Source organism: Phoenix dactylifera, chromosome 1 (assembly GCF_051530095.1).
Source record: "Phoenix dactylifera cultivar Ajwa chromosome 1, Ajwa_hap1_PhDact_Kaust_v1.1, whole genome shotgun sequence".
NCBI classification, from domain to species: Eukaryota; Viridiplantae; Streptophyta; class Magnoliopsida; order Arecales; family Arecaceae; genus Phoenix; species Phoenix dactylifera.
The window spans coordinates 39,579,061-39,602,084 of NC_143190.1; the positions used below are offsets into that span (position 1 = coordinate 39,579,061).

General features: G+C 36.8%; 3 protein-coding genes across 5 annotated transcripts; 1 reads left to right on the forward strand and 2 right to left on the reverse strand.

Annotated features, from left to right (window-relative positions):
* Positions 1-521: 521 nt before the first annotated feature.
* Positions 522-5,296, reverse strand: LOC103707160 (uncharacterized). The gene is made up of 2 exons (XM_008791547.5): positions 2,161-5,296; positions 522-960 (listed from the first exon to the last, which is right to left on the reverse strand). Exons 1-2 carry the CDS (start codon positions 2,633-2,635, stop codon positions 920-922), a joined length of 516 nt encoding a protein of 171 aa, XP_008789769.2. The 5' UTR covers positions 2,636-5,296; the 3' UTR covers positions 522-919.
* Positions 5,297-8,621: 3,325 nt separating this feature from the next.
* On the reverse strand, positions 8,622-12,965 carry LOC103707159 (multiple organellar RNA editing factor 9, chloroplastic-like). The gene is made up of 4 exons (XM_088700915.1): positions 12,512-12,965; positions 9,431-9,528; positions 9,270-9,335; positions 8,622-9,184 (listed from the first exon to the last, which is right to left on the reverse strand). The coding sequence occupies exons 1-4, from the start codon at positions 12,868-12,870 to the stop codon at positions 9,012-9,014; spliced, it is 696 nt and encodes a 231-aa protein (XP_088557041.1). The 5' UTR covers positions 12,871-12,965; the 3' UTR covers positions 8,622-9,011.
* Positions 12,966-15,490: 2,525 nt separating this feature from the next.
* On the forward strand, positions 15,491-20,789 carry LOC103707158 (uncharacterized). 3 transcript variants are annotated; one of them, XM_088700925.1, is made up of 2 exons: positions 15,491-16,257; positions 19,188-20,789. In XM_088700925.1, the coding sequence occupies exons 1-2, from the start codon at positions 15,616-15,618 to the stop codon at positions 19,212-19,214; spliced, it is 669 nt and encodes a 222-aa protein (XP_088557051.1). In that variant the 5' UTR covers positions 15,491-15,615; the 3' UTR covers positions 19,215-20,789. The 3 variants fall into 3 exon arrangements, with proteins under 3 accessions (XP_088557051.1, XP_088557053.1, XP_008789767.1); XM_088700927.2 differs by lacking the exon at positions 19,188-20,789 and adding an exon at positions 16,420-19,180 and having other exon boundaries at positions 15,492-16,257; XM_008791545.5 differs by lacking the exon at positions 19,188-20,789 and having other exon boundaries at positions 15,492-16,404.
* The last annotated feature ends 2,235 nt before the right edge of the window (positions 20,790-23,024 follow it).

Below are 23,024 nucleotides of genomic sequence, written 5' to 3' on the forward strand. Positions count from 1 at the left end.
TGAGCAAATTTCAAAAAGACAAGAGGATTGAAATTTTTTATTTTTCACTTCAAATGATGATTTGATAAAAATTATAGAATTCGTTTGGCTCGCGAAGAAAATATTCTTTGCTTTTTATTTAGTTGAACAACTATTTTTTAATATATATATATATATAATGTCTATTATAATCTTAATAAAGAAAATTTATTTTTTCATTGTATTTAAAATTTAAGAAAATTTCTAGCAAAAAAATATTTCACATCTTTTTCATAACATATAAAAATTTTATTTCTATAAAAATTATTTTTTAAGAAAATCAACTAAATATAAGGGTTTTTTTTCTCTCCGATAAACAACATTTTTTCATTCTCATCCCAACAACCAAACAAGTCGTTTGGCCAACCCATACCTTGCCTAAAAATACATTATTTTATAAATATTTTATAGACCATTTGAACAAATTGACATCATTGTTTAGTCCCATCACATGAGACGTACCATTTAATTGGCTACATGGCTGCCTTAGCAACATGACAAGATTCGGAAGACAACGACCAATGCATCATTAATGAATGACAGCCGGACGGTAGCTATGCCACCTTAGCAAGGTGACAAGATTCGGTAGATGGCATCATAAAAGAATGACAACCCACCAGGAGATCATCGATCACAAAGCCATCGCTAGTATAAACGTAAAGCCAGTTTATGTACACGGAACTAGGCTTGCACACCACACCATTCATCTCAAAACTTCATCCGTGTAATCTAGTCCCAAAACACACTAAAAACCGTGCCACATATGAAGAGGTGAAGGGGAGACGGGTCTATCAGACATTGAGTTCCACTATTTCCATTTTTACATCATGAAATCCGGTTAGAGAGAGAGAGAGAGTATGGTTTGGGGGAAGAAAGAAAGACCGGAGCTTCTCTTCTAAGTTCATCTCTGGGCTCGGAATCCACCCCTTCTACCCAAAAGCACTGCAAAGCAAACACACATCAAGTACGGTTAGTTAAAAATCGACAGACAGAAGGTGCAGAACAACTTGTTATACAGCACATAGCTTCGGGAAATAAAGCGAAAAGAAGACTTTGAGCCCCACCCCCACAAAAAAAAAGACTGGATATCTGTAACAGCTAAAAAAAAAAATAAAGGGTAAAGGTGAAGCAACCCAGAGAAAGTTTGCAACAGAACGCCCAGAAGTAAATATCTGGGAAACAAACTTCCATACAGATCAGCAAAAGATAACCAATTTCAACTGGAGAACACTAGATAAAGCAAAAAAGAAAGGAAAAAATGGGTTACATATACAAGAAAACGATTTCCAGATACATAATCTATTCAACTATAGAAGAGTTTCCAAAAGAGAGTTGAATGGCAAATTGAATAAAAGTCAAAGTAGTTTGAAGAGAGAATTGCAGTCTCATATTGATGCCGCACATAAAGGACAAGAACAGTGCCTAGAAATAAAAGCCATCGTCTAAAGTATATACAACGTTGTGTGCTAAGAAAACGGCAAAAGGAAAGCAACTCCTAAGTTGAAGTAAATTAGATTTTTGTCATTAGAACCAGCAGACAGATAAAAAAGGATGAAAAATTAAGTCGGTATTGGTAGTTCCAATTTTCCATTGCCCATCGAGAGCGGCAGTTCAGTACGTAAAATCAATTAGATTGTTGTAGACATTATTAGAAACAATTCTAGTACTTAAAACACAGTACAAATAACAACACAAATTAATATGAAAAGAAGGAAGGATCAAACATAGAATTTAGAAAATTTCGATAGAATCACTTACTACCAATAAACCCGTATCAAGGACACATAGATCTACAAACCTCTATCAAGGGAAAAAAAAAACAAGAAGAAAAACGCATGATGCTAACAATACAGCAGATGATGGCTGAAGTAGATCTACTAATTCTTGAAGACTCCAAAAGATCCCCCAATAGTCGGAGGAAAAAATATATGTATAAATAAAGCACATAGATCTAATCTAAACTAAAATCTTCAATGAGCCAAAAATTTTAATGGAACACATTAGAATCATACGGAGAGTAGTAATAAATGCGAGCTACCCGGGGAGTCAGAAAGACAGAGCAACAAATATGCGCAAAAGACAATTGAGCCGGATTTGAAACGGAAAACAGCCATCAAGATCGCATCTTTCGCGGCCCCTCACCTTCCGCGACGACCTGCCGCACCGCCGGCCGGCAGGCCGGCGGCTCCTCGAAGAGCGAGAGGGACAACTGCTTGTGGGCGAGGCCGATGTCGAAGAGGATGACGCCGGACGACGGATCGGAGACGAGAATCCCCTTCACGGGGAGCCAGAGGAAGAGCTCCTCCTGGGAGAAGCCCTCCACTCCCCGGAGCGCGCCGTAGCTGAGGTTGCCGCGAACCACCTGGTCGAAGTAGGCGAGCTCGTCGTACATCGCGTAGCAGGGCCTCTCGAGCCGGACCTCGAGGAGGCCGGAGTCCCGGTCGAGGTCGAACGACTCGACCGTCTTGGGGACGAGCCCGGCCGGGAGGCCGTGCTCGCGCAGCAGCTCGTGGATCGAGCCGCCGCCGCCGGCCGCCGCGAGGGACGAACAGGGGCCCATGAGAGCTATAATGGCTAGAAACGTTAAAAGAATCGAGAAAGGCCGGAACCTTGCCATGGTTGATTCCGTGGAGGAGGAGAAAGAGAAGGAGGAGGAGAGAAGGGTTTAAGGAGGGGGTTTAGATAGAAAGAGATTTTGGGAGAGAGAAGGCTTGCGAGGAGATTTGAGGGCAAACAAGAAAGCAAATAGAAGGGTTGGTAGAAAGGTGGTATAAAATTTCTTAAATAGCCGGTGGGACCGCCTCACTGGAAGGGTATTTTGAATTGGAAAAGAAGATAAAACATGTGCGTGACCAGTATCTGAACGGACTCCAAAAAGACAAAAACCTTATTATTAGATTCTATCAATAAGTAAAATAAAATATATCTTTTAAAATTTTTATCTAATTCAAGATTTACTATAAGTGTTACTTTAGATTCGAGAATCTTAAATATATTTTTTTCCTTTCAGCCTATTGGTGGATCATATCCCGATTTATTCATATTGATGAATATTCCGATATGTGTTACTTATTTATCAATTTTTTCCTTCCTTCCAAACTCGTACACAGACCAAATCTTCTAAGTCTCCTCGATATTAGCTTCGCGTCAAGATAGCCTGGAAATCAGGCTTCAACAAGTACATAAATTTTAAGTGAAGCAATAAAATAATTACAACGGAGAAGAGTTGATGAACAACAATAAAATACAAATTCCGAAAGGTTATAAAAAAAATATCAGTAAGGAAGAAGCTTGGCTGGCTAAGGTTGTTGAACAATAAAATAATTATAACGGAAATATATACAAATATAAACAACATAGCTCCTAATTTTGGCCGGCTTCACATGCCATAAGCTGTTATGTAATAAAAATATATAAAGATTTTAAGATGAAGAAGGGCGTTTGGGTCAGTACAAGGTAATCACGGGCTCCGTAGTTTCCAATAAATCGTTGGACCAGCGGAATGGAGGTTTGAGCCTTCTATTTTGGCCTGTTTGTCATGGCATGGAGAAGAGTTGGAAAAGAATCCTTTAAGGGGAAACCAGAGTGGCAGTGGCAGCGTGGCGACAAAATAATGGAGAAAATTACGAGGTTTCCCAAGCTTTATTTTAAGGGGGCCAGATCAGAGACAGCTGCGACCACTAAATAATTTGTAGGCACTTGTGGCGAGTATTATTAATCCCTTTCTCGACCCCATTTTCTATAAAAATAAATGATTGGATATAAGCATGACCATTATGATAATAAATAGGCTTATGATATGAAATATTAATGTTTAAAAAATAGTGTTTCTTCTGAAGCCATCTAAATCGTTAGGTGAGTAAGTTAGATGTGTGTAATAGATTAGTTCTATGTTGACCTTGGAATGGATGCTAACTATCCCCTCTTTCAAATGTAGTTCATAATGGTGATTGAGAACCAAAGGTCGAACATGTAGGCTAATTTGATTGCGTATTTGACTCATTCATGCACCATTTTGATATCTATAAGCATAGGCGATCCGAACTCTTTATATGTGCACCTCTGATAAATATAAATTATAGTATTTCTGAAAAATAAAGTTTTCCATAACTATCTTTCTACAATATCCATCTTTTGGTTAAATTTTAGTCTTCATATAATAATGCTAATTTTGTTCTCTCTCTATGCATTCTTCATGCATGCTTATCGTATTGTTCATATATATTTACAATTATATTAACCCGAAAGCACAATGAGAGTATTATGTGAAATTTTTATACGAGGATGAAGTGCAGTTAGGTTTGAAATTTCATTCTTTTGGCAAGTTTTCATTCCGGCATCCAATTCATATATACTTTAAAAATGTGTTTCCTACTTTATATCCCCTTTTCTCCTTACACAAATGCCATGGTTTAATCAACTTTTTTTCCGTTAATTCATGTTTGTCTGTAATTTTTTTGAAACATTGACTTAGTAGTTGTAATAGTATTTTTTTTTCATTTACCTTCTATCGTAAATTAAGAAAAGTCAGCGAGTCCATCCTACCAACTATTAGTATAGATAATCTTTATCCTTGCCTTCGACTTCACTTGCACAATCTGTACATGGATATAATGAAATGATGTGAATATGAATCTCAGAATACTGTTACAGGGCCCGTTCTTTGCACATGAAACACTTCATCCAAGCCATGCGGCAAAGGGTGATCAACAATTATTGTAATACAATAAGAGAGAAGGGGCATGGGGTTGTTGATGGTTTAAATTTTTTAGTAAGAAAAGAGAGGGAAAAAGCTAAGGGGCTCGTTTGGTTCGCGGGAAAAGAAGGGGGGAAAGTGTGGTCAACGGGAAAGTAATGAGATGCCTCTTGTTTGGTTGGAGTTTTCAAAGGAGAGAGAAGGAAAAGTTGTATTCCCATGGAAATGTGATTCCCACATTTCATGAGAAAGTCTTTCCCATGAGAAACATGGGAAAGTTACTTTCCCATGAGGCGGGAATCACTCCATTTTTACTTTTTCCCAAAAAGTCCCTTCAGCATTAAAGAAGCATTAAAGAGGCATTAAAAACCTAATTTTTATTAAGGGCATAATAGGAATTATATATAACTTTCCTAGGAAAGTGGATGGCCAACCAAACATAAGCATCTTGGAAATTTGTCACCTTCCCATGGTCAACCAAACATGCCAAAAGTACTTTCCTAGGCATCCTCTTCCCAGAAATTTGTTTCCCAGGAATCATATTCCTAGGAAGGAAAATGTTTCCCGCGAACCAAACGAGCCCAAGGAGTCATTTGGTTCATGAGAAGAAGAGAGGAAAAACTATCACAACCTAGGACCTCACCTAAAAAAACTAGGCAGAAGGTTTTTTTTGAGTTTTTTAATCCTGTATAAATACTCAACATCTTTCCGACTAATAATTAATGTGGGACTAAATAAACACCTGCATGAGTCCTCACATACTTTTCTGTTCAAATCTTAACGTTCGTGTCAAGTTAAAAGTTTAAATCTATTCAAATCTAATCATAAACACCACGATTGACCCATAGTTGTATCTCCTGGTCCATATAGACTATAGGCAAAGTTTGTTGTGATACAATTTGTCACAACCCAAGATGTCACCTAAAAAGACTAGGCAGAAGATATTTTTTGAATTTTTTAATCCTATACTAATAGTCTCCAAAGACTTTTAATGATTTTATTTTAGCAAACTATTTGTACCTTTCTCAGCTCGTACGTAAAACTTCCCACTTCTCTTTTCCTTATACTAATCGCATGTTCAATCTTTTAATAAAATCGAGGGAAAGTTTTCCACTTCTACCATTGCCGCCCCATAAAAAAAAAAAACAGCATAACTTCAATCTAACATTTATCTTCGAATAGTTACATATCCTAATTAATAGTAAAAAGCATAAGCAATAGACATGATCGATTAAACATTTGAGACATGCATTACACCCACTTAGCCAGCCTAATACACCTTGTATTGATGGTTATTCTATTTAGAGTAAAATTCAAGTCCGTCGTATTCTTTCTCTTAGGAGTCGTTCAATAAAGAAAGCAAGGGCACTTTGCAAGATAACCAACCCACTCTGAAACATGGGCAAAGCTAGCCAACACCGTCTTATTAGTTTAATCTGGTTCAGAGCTCCAAGCAATAAAGGGGGAGAATTTATTAGACGCTACCTCTCTTGTAGGAAGACGCCATTCTTTTTTTGGCTCCAGCTTCCCTAATGACAGGCCTTAGACATCAATGATTGAGTCCTTAAATTCTTTAGTTCCCTTCACGAGATTAGCCTACTAGAATTGTTTATGTTTTTATCTTTTTCCCTTTATAAGATCTGTCTGTCCCATATTTCTTCTGAAATTCTCCTCGCCCTTTCTTCCCTAGTGAGCCAAGTTCAAGAAGTCCTCGTTCCACCACAAGCATAGAGCTACTCAAATACGGCCATCCAACTCAATGGTTATTTGATGGTGTGGCTGAGATTGATCAAATTATGATCAAATTATAGATGGAATATGTTAGGACCACCAAAAATACTATTGGTCCGGCGAGAACAGATTGGTACCAAATCTAATGGTCCACAGGTGCTTCAATGGCTTGAATGATTCATGACAGTACGGAAACAAGCATGTATCGTGGTTGCAGATGAGCCGAGTTGGGACCAGGACGGGCCATCTCATTCACCATCTTAGAACCCGAGGAGACATCAGTGTCTTTGTTCTTGTTGTTTTGGCCAGCATTAAAAACTACTGTCTCGAAATTCTGGACTTGCTCCAATGATCACCCTCGGGCATAGCAATACGAGGTTCTTCTAGATTTGGTTCTGCGTATTAATCAGTACAATATTAATTTACTTAATAGTGTTTAAATTATTTATTAGTATATCTGTAATCTGTTATTCCACTGCATTGACGGCCATCTCGATGGGTGGTGATATCAAGATATACAGACAGAGAATTCAATCTATTTCATCCAAAAAAAAAAATATCACGAACAAACGTATCATAATCTTGATTTAACTAGTAAACTAGAGATTAGTTGCTAATTTAAACTTTGATTTGGATACTAATCAAGTTAAAATTGATTAAAAATGCTAATAAATTGTTTAAAATATCTAAGCTGATATTTAAATATTGAATCAATATATCAAGGTACCAGATATCAACATAAACTGATATATTGACACCTTGACATGGATCTAGGTTGATATGAAAACAAGATAAACCATTTTTATTTATTTATTTTTTGGCTAAGAGGAGCAATTCCCACCATTCAAGTATGAATACACCTGAAAATATCAAAGAATAAAATATTATGAAAGGTCATTGGAGCCGACAACAAGGTGATTTACAGCACCTTACCAAAATGCTCAGCCAGAGACCACCCAATCTCCTAGTGAACCACGTATGGAAGGATTGGTGTAATTCCATGGTTGAGCCCCAAATAATATCCCAATCTCTTACGTTAGTTGAGATTTTAAAATATTTTATCTTTTCTTTCTTTAATCAGTGAACGTGTTTGAAACTAAGGACATCTTGCTTATCGCTTTTCCTTCAAATTTCTGCAGTCTCCTCATCTTATCTTAATATCTGCCACCCACCAAAATGATAGGATATCTCGACCTCTAAACACATGGATTAAATTACCTGGCTTAAAAGGCACCCGACTTCATATAAGGTTAACTAACTAAATGGATGTCAACTAGATTTTTTTTTTTTTAAGTGCATCACCTAAAATTGGTTTTTTCAATTTAAAATTGAGCATCTTTAGTGCCTCCAACAATTTGAGGAGAAATTATATCCTACATTGTATGCATTACATGACCGCGCATGTAGTCAATCACAGCCGCTCGTTTCTATGGGCCCTATTCATCAAGCGCTTATCTTGGTGCACCACTATAAGAACTCACAAGAGAGGGAGATATCCGGACATCACAAGGATGAAAACAAGTAAATCCTCAATCAAGGGTAGCTGGAATCTGATGGTGTGTCTCCACCAACCTTCACCTAACAAACCCATTTGATTATGGTTGAGCCCATGTTCTGATCAAATTGTGTCCAGGATCTGGTGGGTCCACGCGAGCCCCACGTAAAACAAAAGTTATTGTAGAAATTGCATGGTAAATTGCATGGTATCAGACGTAGATCGGTTGTTTGCAAGAGAGGGTTCTATTGGACAAGGATTTGCGGTTGAAGGAAACCTAGAAGAATAAACTTATGCAGTTGTTATAAGTTTTGAGAGGTGTCCAAGGACACGTTGTGATAAATGGGGTTGTTATAGAAACATCAGCATTCACATAAATCCCGGGATCCACTTGTTTTCAAAAGAAGTATTTATTCATTAGTGCCTTTAAACTTATTCAAAAGAAAAGGCACGGCACTTGTCGGCGTGCGAAAACAAAGAATACTTGCATGCTGATTTGTTTTTACAGCAGCAAAACATGACATTTTTTGCCAGTTCTTCAATATTTATTCTGAGACTTTTCTGAATTCTCTTATTCAGCCGAATGTCTTTAATAATTTTAATCTATATTGTTTTTATTTGTTCACCTTTCAATCTTCAACATATTTCTAAAATCCTCCTAAATTTTACCAAAATCAAGAATGAATATAATTTAAAGTCACATAAATGACAGCATGTGGTTAAATAATACATCCGGTTCTGAAATTTGTAGTTGACATATAATGAACTTGTGAAGTTTCTCACAAGTACCACAAAACTTATGTTGCATGATATATGAACAGCCACTTGATAATGACACCACTCATCCCACATCAGCAAATTCTACTTCTATTCATCAGAAAAGTTGTCTCATTGTAGAATTGACATAAGGTAGTACCAGATCATAGGATTTGGTAAAGTACCATCCATTCATTGATGCATGACATTTAATGATCTACCCGCAACACAGCATCGATGTAAATTGTTTAAGATTGCAGGCAAGTAAAAATTGATGACAATGGTGTAATAGCTAATCCTGTCATATTTACCTCGTTAAGAAGTTGACTCGGGTTGAGGAGTTTGTTGTCTTGGCCTTCCCCGTTCGGATGAAGGACCATCCCTCCGTCTCTCATACCTTCTGCTCTGGTATTTTGAACCACTCCGTTGTTTTGGTTGGTAGGTTGGGTATGTACAAGGAATTATCTTCCCATTTATATATTTATCACCTAAATGGGAGAACAAATCATGGACTTAAATTCATCTGAGAATGATATATATTGACAATAACATACGTGCAGCGCTTAAACTTACCTCCATAGTCCTTGTTTTTCACATCGATATAGGAATCTGGTAGCACCCATAGAACACCAGGCAATCCTACACAAGGTGCAAATCAATTTACGAACAGATTAAGATGGATGGTAAGAAAATTACAGAAAGAATATATAATCTTTACCAAGATACTAGCTTACCCTTGAATTTCTCTGAAGTCTCCTCAGATACAGTGCACTGAAAACCAGTATAAGTAGTTGTACTAAATGCATACATGTTCTTCTTAGCTTCCTCCATGCTGCAAAACGCCACTATGTCAGAAATAAGATTGACCGATCTGAAACTCAGAGAACTGGAATGAGAGCCTTGTTTTCTTCTCATCTTCTACTCCTACAATATTTGATAAGCTCTAGTCCTCAAATACGCCAGCAAAATTACAAGCATATGCATGGCGATCACTTGATACTAGTTGAAACATATTAAATCAAGGCATGCTTTGCCTATGGGACACGGTTATGTATTTGCAAGGCTGACATAGTGTTTGGATATTATAATTCTTTAATTCCAAAAATTATTAGTATATGAACCCTAGCTCCAATTCATTAGTTCCAAAAGTTATTAGTATATGAACCTTAGCTCCATAAGATCACCAAAGACCATGGTTTAGAGTTACAATAATGTAATTACAAGCATACTAGATCTTGGTGCATGGATTTATTCAAGAAGGAAAGAACATTTACTGCATGACTGTGATCCCATCTATTATGGTTAATTGGAAACATTTGACAAATATAAACTTTGTATGCATTTCTCTTCTTTATTTCCCTGGGTCAGCTACAAGAGAGTGAATATGGAGGGGTGTATCTACTAACTGTGAAGGATACTTAAACATGCAATTTATGTCCTCTACCATGTGTGTCCATGTGAAGGCTTTTGCTTTAAAATATTAGAAATAAGTGTTGCAAAATTTATAAAGGACAGTTATGAAATCCAAATATATGAAGATATTGAAATTAATTAAGTTCTTAGTCAATCACAACAACCATTACTAGAAGATAAGCTAAATATTTTTGTAATAACAATTCTTAAGGCTGTTCTATAGGACATCTGCAACAGCAGTACTTATTTCTTTTAAGTCTGTAATCCATAAGTTGTTTTGTTCACAATGTAATAGAAGAATGCAGGAAATTGTTGTTAGTCCTTGTACAATCATTTAGGCAATATTAAAAGCTATCGACTTTGAAGCAGCCTAACACGCCTGAAATAAAAATCTAGGATAAGTTGAAGTCCCATAGCAGATTTCAACAATCAATACTCCATGTTGACTATCTGGTTTACCCAAATGGTCCCTAGGTCCATCTTGTGGAAATATAATTGGCAGTGGCGAAAGTAGGAGTCAGGAGAGGATGGAAAAGAAAAGGCAACATTCACTACTCCTATGCCAAAAGAAGACAACCAAACCATCCACGCTTCCTAAAATTCATTACTGATAACTCCAACAGATTCCTAAAATCTTCAATCAAACATTAGATGAATTTTCAAGAATCAAACTCAGTCCAAACATCAATCCAAGGCTTAGGTATGGAAGGCATTTTTTTCACATGTCACATACTAGGGCGGACACGACCTTATAGAATGAAAGCATTTTTTTTTCCTTGTCCATATTGTCCTGGACACAGTCATGTCCTTCCTTGCAGAGCCTGCATTGTTCTTTTCTTATTTTGCATCCACTATTTTGTAGATTTCGATATCCAACTCTCACAGCACTAGCTTGAGTTTGAATCATCAAATAATTGTTCATCTTGAATTCACCATACCAAAAAATTTCCTTAGGTCAGGTAGATGCAAAGCAATTAAAAGAACTACAAAATCTACAACCAGAATATTCCTCTCCTTCTAAACCTTGCTTTTTTTCCCTTCTCTTTCCTTCATTCTCAACTATTTCCTTTTCTTGCCCTTGTCTTTTTCACTTAGTCCTCGTTTCATCCTTCTTCTTTGTCTTTGTTTCTTTTGTTCTTTTTTTTTTTTGTGTTCAAAATATGATGCCTTCCTTTCCTTTTCCCACCAATTTTTAGTTTACAACCATTATCCTAAGTCCATAATACGGCCTTATAATGTTACTAGCAATTATAAAACAGTAGCTTGTTGATGTAGTCTGAAAGGTGGTCTTACAAGAAGAAAGTTATAGCATATAAACTACTTTGTGGTACTTAATCATCCTACATTTGGAGTCCAAAATAATCTTCCTGACCAGGGTACATCGAGTGGTCAATAATATAGCCACACAACCTCAATGAACACTCACCTGACTGGCGTTTGGAGTGAAGGGTGCGTGGCTACCTCCACCATATGAGCAGAATTTCCATTGACTAGCCAGGACATATGCTCAAGTATCCACAAACTAGTGTGCTTGCATGAACACTTGTTACAATATTCTTGTATTTCATTTCATCACAATGACACAGAGTTAAATTAATACAGCGTAAATTTTAGCTATCACATTTGGCAACTTTGTTAAATTGATGCTTATTTTATCCTTTCAGACATTCATGCATTTTTTTCAATTTATCTCTTTAACTTATTTGAATCTACCAAACATACAAAAATCAAATTCCAAGCCCAGATCACAAGTCACTAAAAAATTGTTTCCATATAACTGAATTGGTTGTCCTATTTCACAATTTTTTCCAAGCCACTTTAAATGGACGTGGCATTACACTACCCCCATGCTTTTATCCCCATTTTACAGGATGCCTTGCAACCTTGAATCTGTAGTCTGTCTAGAACCCACCATATAATAGATTCTAATAAAAAAAACAAATATTAGAAAATAATGTCCACAGTATTATTAGTAGCTAAAATGATGGTTTCACCCCTAGTTTCAATTGTCAGATAATAATTTGATCAACACAATAACAAATCAGAAAAATGCAGAGAAAATTTAGAACCATCATGCTAGAATTCTTCTATTTTCTTCTCTATAAATTTCGAAGACAATTATATTAAGAATTCTAGAAAAAAAAATCATAGTATTTTTTTCCATAAAAAAAAAAGAGAATGATACCAGAACAGATAAAAACTTCAAGAATGATACCAATCATCATGATTCCAAGAAAGACATTCAGGAAAACGGTCATAGTTCATTAAAAATAAAAATAAGATAACAAAATATGAAATTACCACGGATCAAGTTGCCGGACATTAGAAATCTTGAAAAATCTTTAGAAAGAGGATCCCTATTCCACAAAGATTCGATCTTTTTAAATCTTAAAGCCCTTTACCTTCCGAGAACGGTGGCGAGGGTGTTGAGGTAGGTCTCGATCATCTGCTCCCGGGTGGGGGCGGGGTCCTTAGGAAACTCCATGACGATAAGCCAGTGATTGTAGTCGCATCCAGGCAGCAGGATCGTCTCTCTCGGCTCGCTGCTGCTGCTCCTCCTCGAGGAGTACTCTCTGTCCGCCGCCATCGCCCGGGCCACCCCCGACCGGAAGGCTGGCCGGTGGCGGGACGAGAGAGGGGGGAGAAAGGAGTTGGGGCGGAGGGCGGGGACAAGGGTGTGGCGTGGGGCCATTCTAGGGTTCGGAGAGGAGAATATCTGGGCCTTGGGGGAGGAGAGGGAGGAGGAGTTCATGGTCGCCATTGGAGCAGAAAGGGGGGGTGTTTGGGGGGAGAAGGGGGGATGGAGATAAGGTTGGGATTGGGGGGTTTTAGGGTTTTGTATGTGGGAACACCGGGAAAGTAGCTTTTTATTTTTAGGGTATGGTTTCGACTTTCAAGCGCTTGCCACTTGGAACCTCCGAACTAAAGTGGCAATGTACCAACCCGTCAATCTAACCGAGGAACGATCCATTTCTGGCAAATTTAGGTTCAATATAAATAAATTTAGATTATAAAGAGGTCACTTATCTATATCTATTTATTAAATAAATTAGATTTAAATTTAAATTTTTAATATATTTAATCTATTTAATAATTAGATCGAATCACGATATATTAGCCTGCTTAATATATTTCTGACATGTGTAATCCAACTTACTTAATCTATTTAGTTTATTTAAATATATTTAATTTGTTAAAAATCTGTTTAATTATCTGTTTAATAAATAGGAGTCAGGACGGATTCATATATGAATTTGACTTATTTAATAAATAGGTCGAATTTAGATATTTGACCCAATTCATATTTGATCCTATCATATCTGATCTGACCCAATTGCCACCCTTCTACTCTAAATTAATGTACTCCCGATATTACTCTAAACTATTTTGTATATATATATTTTTTTATAAGTTTCTCGTGCAAAACAATCATTTTACATATAAAACCTCATTCTATGTAAATAATGTAAGTCAGTCTCTCGTGTAAGCCGGCCGCAGTTTGTGTCCAGGACCTTGAAAACCCTCAAGAATTGCTATTGGATTAGTTCTTCCTCTCTAGTGGGAGAGGAACAATAAGAACACAGAAAAAAGTGGAAATACATTTATCAAATTGCATAAACCCATACATGTATATGGAGGCATGAATGAATGTGCATGTATAGAGAGATACAATTTGAAACCTGAAAATATGTAAATGTACTTTTTATATTATCCTTAAACTATACAAAAAGCGGTTTAGTTTCCCAACTTTTCAATTTTTTGTAAAAACTTTAGTTGGATTTTTCTCAAAGACTTGAATATGGTAGACTTCAATGGACAATGAAATTCTAGCATTGTTTGTTTTTAAGAACTAGAAAAAGAGTTGAATATATAGACACAAAATAACCTTGCGATAATAGATGCAGAGCTATTGAACTAGGATGTGGTCTTTGTTGAAATGGATGGTCATACTTTTCCATTCTATTTATTAGCAATGATTTGATTAGTATATATAATAGCTAAATCTAGAACCATTATATTTGTATTTTACTGACCGTAGCTCTTCCTCGTCGGGGTTTGGGTAGAATGATAGAGCAAGTATAAAAAGATGAGAGAATTAAGGATAGCTACCAAACAACTTAATCTAATCTATATTAATACAATGGAAAATGCTAAATTTGGAGCCAATAGGTGAGAAAAATCCTATTTAATAAGAGAAAAAATATGGACTAAGAATTTTCAATAACAGGGGAAGTGAGATACTTGTGAACCAAAAATGAGAGATAATGTATTAGAAAAAGTTAATTATGAAATAATTATTTTTAGATATTGTAAGAAATTAAACTATAGTTAAATTATCTTAAATCTAAAAATTTTAGCATTTTGCCTGCAGTTGCTCTTGCTTTATAACTAGTTATTGTAGATATCTCTAGGCTTTAAAACATTGAAGGTCAAAAAACTAGTGTGGTCCATCAGACTTTGTCTACTTGAAAAATGTTCACTCAAATATATAATTACTTTATTGGAAAGTTAAAAAATCATACTTTGGGAAGAACTCACCCCTAATTGGGTGTGCATTTTTTTTCTAAATATTTTATTTTATTTTCACAAGCACTTTCCTTATCAAATTTTTGCAACAATTCTTTTGTTTTCACGTTACAAACAAAAGAGTATATGAACCTTGTGAAGGAATATATAATGAAATAGGGGTGTATTTATGCTTCTGCTTGATGTATATCATATTTTCTGGATATTCCTAAGAATGGTGACATGATATATGCATTGTGGTAGAAAAGTATGGGTATGTATATTTTTCAACAAACCTCTTATGGTAAAACCTACGAAAACACGTATACATATATGATTTTTTTATCATGTTGTTATATTTTAAATCATCAAATGGACCAATTTAAGAACTCTAAAAGTCGTTTATAGCACATAGCAAGATTATTTATAAAAAAAAAAAATAATGCAAACTTATATTTGGATATATAAGAGTTTTGCCCCACATTCTTCAAGAATCATAAAGATTCTCTTTCAAAGTTGAATTTATTCATTTAGAATCCATACTTTTTTTTTATCTTCTACTTACTGTTTTTCAATTTACTTATTTTTATGCTTTATTCATTACTTCATTTTTATTTTTTTCCCCTCACGTTTCTTTTTATCTCCTTCCATCATTCCTTTCAGTCCCATAGAATTAATAGAATTCTATATTTCTGTTAGATACTTTTCTACAGAAGTATCTGACTAATCAGTAGAATTTTCATTCTATCAAATTAATTACATTAATAATTATTTATACCTTCTATTTTTATGCATACTGTACATTTTATTTATATATACACATTATATCTATATTTTTAATATGAATATATATTTATATGTATCGCCGTCCGCACCGACGATAGATGTGCTCGTTGCAAAATCAAGTGATTCTTGGATTATAATCGCAAAACAAGAAGAAGAGGAATGGGAACTCTCTCCTTCTTGGCATCCAATTTCGGGTAACTTCTGCCTTCCCCAGATGGATAGAAATGTCCGGCGACTTCTGAACCGCGTGTCGCTGGCCTTCGCCACCATCGCCACCGTCTCCCTCCTCCACCTCTACTACCACAACTCCCTCTCCTGCGCCCCCTCCGGCGGCGCCGCCTACGGTCGCCACCGCCAGGCCCTCACCCTAACACTCTCCCCTTTCCCCAAGACATCCTGCGACTTCGCCGCCCGCGACCACATCACCCCCGAGAAGCGTTTCGCCAAGCTCCGCTCCTCCCGCGCCTGGCGCCGCCGCGTCGACGCCTTCGCCGCCCTCTTCCGCCCCCTCGGCCTCCTCTCCAACGCCTCCCACGTCCTCTGCGTCTCCGCCGGCGCCGGCCACGAGGTCGCTGCCCTCCAGGAGTCCGGCGTTGCCGAAGTCACCGCCGTCGATCTCGTCGACTTCCCTCCGCTCGTCAGCCGATCCGACCCCCACAACCTCCCCTTCTTCGACAGCGTCTTCGATCTCGGCTTCAGCGCCGGCCTCGCCGGGGCGCTCTTCCCGACCCGCTTCGTCACCGAGCTCGAGCGCACCGTCCGCCGTGGCGGCGCCACCGTCCTCGCCGTGGATCGCTGCTTCCCAAAGGAGGTGGACGAAATTAGGGCTTTGTTCCGGAGGTCGAGTCTCTTGGAGGTTAGGAATGTCACCTTCCTTGGATCTGAAATGACTCTGATTATAATGAAAAATAACGGAAAACCCCCATCTTGATACCTGAAATCACTTTATTATTATTATTTTTGAACATGATGTGTTTGTATCTGTATAATTCTCATTGATTTATTTCTTTCGTTTTAGATTTAATTGAAGTGTTGATTTTAATTCTGAAAGTTACCTGCTTAATTCTGCTGTATGCCATCGAATCAAATGCCTACATTTTTCAAAGAATTCTTGGGAAGGAAGGTCAGAGGTCGATTTCTCAGGTTGAAGCGGATATTTGACGTAGGTTCATCTCTGAAATATTCTTCTGAGGCAGTTTATCAGTTTTTAATGCATTTGAAATGTACTAACCAAATACATCTCTGTTCCAAAATCTCCATGTGGTTTGATTATTTACAATGTCAGGAAACCTTTTGAAGGATAAAGTTGCAATCTAGGGTTCTGTTTAAATTCCTTAAATCCAAGTTTTGTTATTGTTAAGCTCAGTTATTGGCAGATGTCTTGCAGCAATAGGTTACTCATTCTGAATGAAAATAAATACGTATTGGTTTAGTACATGTATAGTTATTGACCTCCATTTTTTTTCCCACCATGAAACGATGTGCCTTTTACTAACTTAGATGTCCAAAATCTGATCCATGTGAATCCATTCAGGTTATTCAGATCTTTTACTTCCATTGATTAAAAAACCATTTATGGGAAGGGGGTGCTGACCCCCATGTTGCAACCTAAGAAGCAAGTTGAATGAGTGTAGGAATGGAAGTCATGGAACCAAAGACTAGGTGCAGTGAGGGTTGTAGCTGAATTTGACAGGTAGTCTGCGGCCTCTATAACATCTTTAATGTGACCTGAAGAACCAGACATTAAATCTGACATTTTGTTGTCTGATTGTTCTTCTCTTATTTTGCATTTAAATTTGGTGCCAGTTTGTCAGCTGATTCCATTCTGTTGACCGATTTGCATGTGTAGGAGTTACCTCTTATTGCTTTAGAGAAAGATCCTTATTGCTGATATAACACTAGTACTAACAAAGGTATTATTGATTTGTAAAGGAAAAGCATTCTCTTGTTCTGATGTTCCATAACCTTATCTCTAGAAACAAAAAACTCGATCAGGCATATAGGAACTTTTTTCAAAAACATTAATAAGGAATATATGTATTTTATTGCTTATTATCATTCTCTAATTACCTATAATAAAATTGTTACGAAACTTTTCCGCTATCTATCAGTATTGACTCATATGCTCCGGCTTCTATTTTCATTCTGCTGTTCCCCAAATTTGTGCAGTTTAATTTGGAAACTCAAAGTCTCAAGGAACCCTACAAAGGCATTCTCTGATTGCATGATCTTAGGTTGCATAATTAGTTAGGTAGGTTTCCAATCTACCAAGTGTCTTATATTTTCGTAGCTGGCTCCTCAGTTTCTTAAAGTCCCTCATACAACAATTTATCACTAAGTTAAAGAGGATTAAAAAGTTTAAGCTGGGCGTTGTATCTAAATGTTCTGCGAGCTTGATGGGTCAGAGGATCACATGTTGATAGGATTGAATTTGTTAGTTTCTTCGAGTAAATCTGACTTTTCTAGCACCCGTTTGGTATTGGTTCTGTTTTCAAAAGTCCTAGTATAAATTTGAATTAAACTGAAAAACCATGGACTGCAAAACCTTTTTGTTCTTGAAATTGCTTGTAATATCTTTAGAGCTTTTGACAGCAAAGATTTGCCATTTTCCAGAAAAGGTGAACTAAAAGTAGTAATGAAATAAATCCTTGCAAATGCTGCCTACAACATCAATCTCCATGATGTTTTACACTAATTTATATGAAAACAAAAGCACAAAAACATCAGTAGAAAACAGGCCCAAAGTCATATGAATTTAGATGAGTTTTCTGACTTGTAAGTTCAGGGGTGTAACCCCTTAGGATGGATAAATAGAGAAGGAAACTCATAAAGGCAATTTTGAATGTTTGAGACAAAGTTTATTGGTTGTGGTTACGTCATTTACAGTTTATGAGACTTAAACAGAAGTTGTTAATTACCAAGAGGAGGACAAAGCCTGCAGTCTAGTTTGACTGGCATAAAAATATCAAAGCATCATATTGCTTTCCACTTTATCATCTCTAATTTGGTGTGATAACAAAACCACTATTTGTTTTCTTTTCTTCTCCTGCTGATGTTTTGTACACAAATATATGAAGCTGACATAAGGATATTAAACTGCATGGTCATCTGTTTCTGTTCCTTGCAAACCAGCCAACCACCTTCTGTCACCCTTTGCTTTATCTCCTTGAGCATTTCTTTTTCTGACTGTTAAGTCCTTAGCCACTATACAACCCCACTATGGCAACTCCTATATCTTCTTGGATCAATCCTCAACCTAAATCCTTGGTTAGTCATAGTAAAGCCCGCTTCTAGTCCTAAATACTGTCTTGGTACTTCGTCGATCCAACTGATCTCACGCATTTCTGTTTAGAAGGTTGTCAGTGCTTAATGTAAATGAAAAACCTGTCTATAAATTTTGAGAACACTTCTCGCATCAAGCAACCATTCCAGAGCTATTGTTTAGTTTGTGCAATTCTATATTCATTTGAAATGTACTGACCAAATACATCTCTGTTCCAAAATCTCCATGTGGTTTGAATATTTACAATGTCAGGAAACCTTTCGAAGGATAAAGTTGCAATCTAGGGTTCTGTTTAAATTCCTTAAATCCAAGTTTTGTTATTGTTAAGCTCAGTTATTGGCAGATGTCTTGCAGCAATAGGTTGCTCATTCTGAATGAAAATAAATACATATTGGTTTAGTACATGTATAGTTATTGACCTCCATTTTTTTTTTCCCACCATGAAACGATGTGCCTTTTACTAACTTAGATGTCCAAAATCTGATCCATGTGAATCCATTCAGGTTATTCGGATCTTTTACTTCCATTGATTAAAAAACCATTTATGGGATGGGGGTGCTGACCCCCCAGTTGCAACCAAAGAAGCAAGTTGAATGAGTGTAGGAATGGAAGTCATGGAACCAAAGTCTAGGTGCAGTGAGGGTTGTAGCTGAATTTGACAGGTAGTCTGCGGCCTTTATAACATCTTTAATGTGACCTGAAGAACAAGACATTAAATCTTACATTTTGTTGTCTGATTGTTCTTCTCTTATTTGCATTTAAATTTGGTGCCAGTTTGTCAGCTGATTCCATTCTGTTGACCGATTTGCATGTGTAGGAATTACCTCTTATTGCTTTAGAGACAGATCCTTATTGCTGATATAACACTAGTACTAATGAAGGTATTATTGATTTGTAAAGGAAAAGCATTCTCTTGTTCTGATGATCCATAACCTTATCTCTAGAAACAAAAAACTCGAGCAGGCATATAGGAACTTTCTTCAAAAACATTAAGAAGGAATATTGTATTTTATTGGTTGTTATCATTCTCTAATTTTTGAGAACATTTCTTGCATCAAGCAACCATTCCAGAGATATGTTTAGTTTGTGCAATTCTATATTCATTCTGAGTAGGATTGATATAGGATAGGTAATGGTGGTTAGTGTCATTTGTTTCAAGGACGAGTACTTTTCCTCAAATCTTCATACCTATTTACAACTTGATTTTCTTTTGATTCTTGGTTTGGATGATACAAAAAGCACTTGAAAGAAAGGAATATATTAATCAGATCAGGATGGATGTTGGTGTTTAATCACACAAGGTAAAAGTCATGCAGGAGTACTATTATGTAGTTCAGGTGGCAGTTTTTTCCATATCGATAATTGAACATTGTTGTAGATTTATTATAATCTTCAATGCACTGTAAGGCCTTGAAAAGCGAGGCAGCTGATAGTAGACTTTAAGTGATATTCTGTTATTAGTGATGCTTATTGAAAGCAAACTGATTTCTAGAAGAAACTCCTTGATGCATATTTTTTTGGGGATGTGGCCCTGTTTGATGAGAGACAATAATGAGTCAAAGCTATAATGGAATTTTGAGGATAGAAGTCAAATGTTAATGAAGGTTTTGACATAGCAAATTTTGTGAGACTGCTGATGAAGATGGGGCAAAGGTGATGGCTGCACTCCTGAAATCAATGCTATATATCTTTAATGTAGAGATCATGAGGATTTGTAAATAGAATTTAAACAAGGTGCATGAAATGGAGAGAGTGCTTGCCTGCTGCATGCCAGCAACTCTGGTGGAATCTAGAACAGTATTGAGACTGGTTATGTTTAGGAATATTTCAGAGCATTAGTGATCTGGCAATGTAGGTGTAAAGCTTCATATGTATCAAAATAGGAAAGACAGTGATTATCATTATGTATCGAAATAGGAAAGACAGTGATTATCGTATCCAAGATAGCCAGACACTGGGCTATTAATGAGGAATGTAGCGGAGATCTTTGAATTTTTTGCTAGCAAAATGGAGCGGGTTAGACTATTGACTCAATTAAGGTCAAATGACAGAATAGAGGAGGAGAAACCTTTATTCTCCAGGAATATCATGGTGAAAAAAAGAAATATATGATGGAAGTATTAGTAAAACCTTTTTCTTATGGTTTCTGATGTTCAGCTGAAGCCAGAGAAAGACTTGTTAGAACTGAAGCTAACTTTGGCCCGTTGAAAACATTGGTAATTGTAGGTTCCAGTGATCCTCCCTATGCTGGAAAATGTGACTGGATAGAAATTGTCAAAAGAGCATCCACTGCTAAGCAAATTTTACTGAAATAAATCTTGTTAATTGTGATTAGCACATTATAACAGAAGCTAACTTTGGCCCGTTGAAAACATTTTATTACAAGCAATGGAACCATAAGCAAACAAGGAATATCAAGACCTAACATGGCCAAACCTCTCTAATTATTGTAATATCCTGTTGTTTCAATTAGTCTAAAACAGAAGTAACAAATCTGGGGAATTCTTAATCAACTCGAGTTCATTGTGGTAGTTTAGAGTTCGATTATCGTAACAAATTGGCAAGCAACCTGTATGACTAATTATTGTTGGCAAATCCAAGAGATCCATTTTGCTGGCCAAGCCTTCACCATGACCTGGAGATGAGGATCATGTCTTTTTTTTTTCACTGCAAGTTGATCAGTTTTGCTGCTTTTTTGCTTAATTGACATTACCCGGTTCATCTACTAGTCAACAACTCCACAAAGAACAATCAGTTTTCAAGATTTTTTTCTTATGAAATTCATTTAATGTGGTAAATTGGGCTACTGAAAATAGTTGGATTAAATCGAAACATCGTCAGGAAAATTTAATATTACTTAGATGGCTTTCAGCAAGAATGAAGTACATCAATATTTTCAAACCATCTGTAAACTGTCTTCTAGTTTTGAGTTGTGAGGATCGTAAAGAAACCATCAGAAATTCTGAATTGGTTGAACTGCTTCTAGCTACTTTTGGAAGAAGGACCCTCCTGGTTGGCTGAGCTTGTCGTTCTTGATTGCTGCCACCAGCTACTTTTTCCTTAAATGAGGTCATAATTATATTAGATTACATGATGATTGCTCGGCTATTTATCTGCCATGAAGTGTGGGTTTGAACTGTCTGTGCTATTTCCTTTTTTGTTTGTTAGTTTTTTATTTTTTTTTGAGTTCGTCCGTATTTTACTCTCTGGCTGAAGGCTTTGAAATCAGGGACAATAAGTTAGTAGAATTCTAACTCTGTAAAATGAATTCAAATTATCCTCAGGCTATGAGATATCATTCTAAGAAGGTGAGAAGCGTCAGACTGCAATGCACAAATATGCTGCTATGTGCTCCTTTCTCCCCCCCCCCCCCCCCCCCCCTCTTTTCCTAGAGAAAGTCAGGCCAAAGTTGCCCATCAACACTTCATTGAGCTGAAATGAGATACAATAAGAGTCACAAAAGATATCTGAAACATGCAATATCATTACATGCAGACGGAATCATTAAGTCCAAACTTTAACAATCTCTTCTATAAGCAACATTTCAGTTTTCTCGCAGAGAATTGAAATACCTTGGAACATCAGAAAGAAGATGTTATAGTCTGCGATTATGCTTTTTTATCTTCGTTTGTGGCCCCCCTAGTGCGTGATATTCTGGATGCGATGCTTTGTTGCTTTGCAGTTGTCCTTAATGATGCTCCGACAAGATGTCGTTACAGGCCTCGAAACCGTGGTTCCTTTCTCAGATTGTATCATGGGCCTTGGAGTCAGAGCAAAGGACAAAGAAAGTTTGGCAGAGTAACGTTATCGACATCTTGTACTTTAACGTGAATTTATGCTGTAGAAGCCCGATATTGTTCTGGTAAGGCCCAAACGTCTTCTCATCTGCTAATCATATAAGCACCAAATCTGACAGGCAACTCTGAAGAACTAATATTTTTCAGAACTACATCACATTTTTAGCTACCCATTACCTAGAAAAATCCAGGGATAGTACCAAGGAATAGTATTATGTTTGCCGACATCTTTAAAAGAGTATTTTAGACAAACTTCATATGGAAAGTTGACAGTCTAATGCAAAACCCTGAACTTCTGTGGATGCTGTGGTTTTAGTTTGAAGGGCGAATTAGCCCAGCGCCTCCTGTCTAAAAGTAATTAATTTCAATCAAAAAGTAAAGTACTTTTTAAAAAAATATTAAGTTAGCACCATTCATAGCGTGTAAGATTCTGGAGCATAGAATAAAGAGTTGGCAAGGACGACTTGGTAGCAACTAGCATAGCTATTTGCTTCTCGTCTCCCCTCCAGCACAAATGCAACCCTAACAAATCAAACTCAGGAG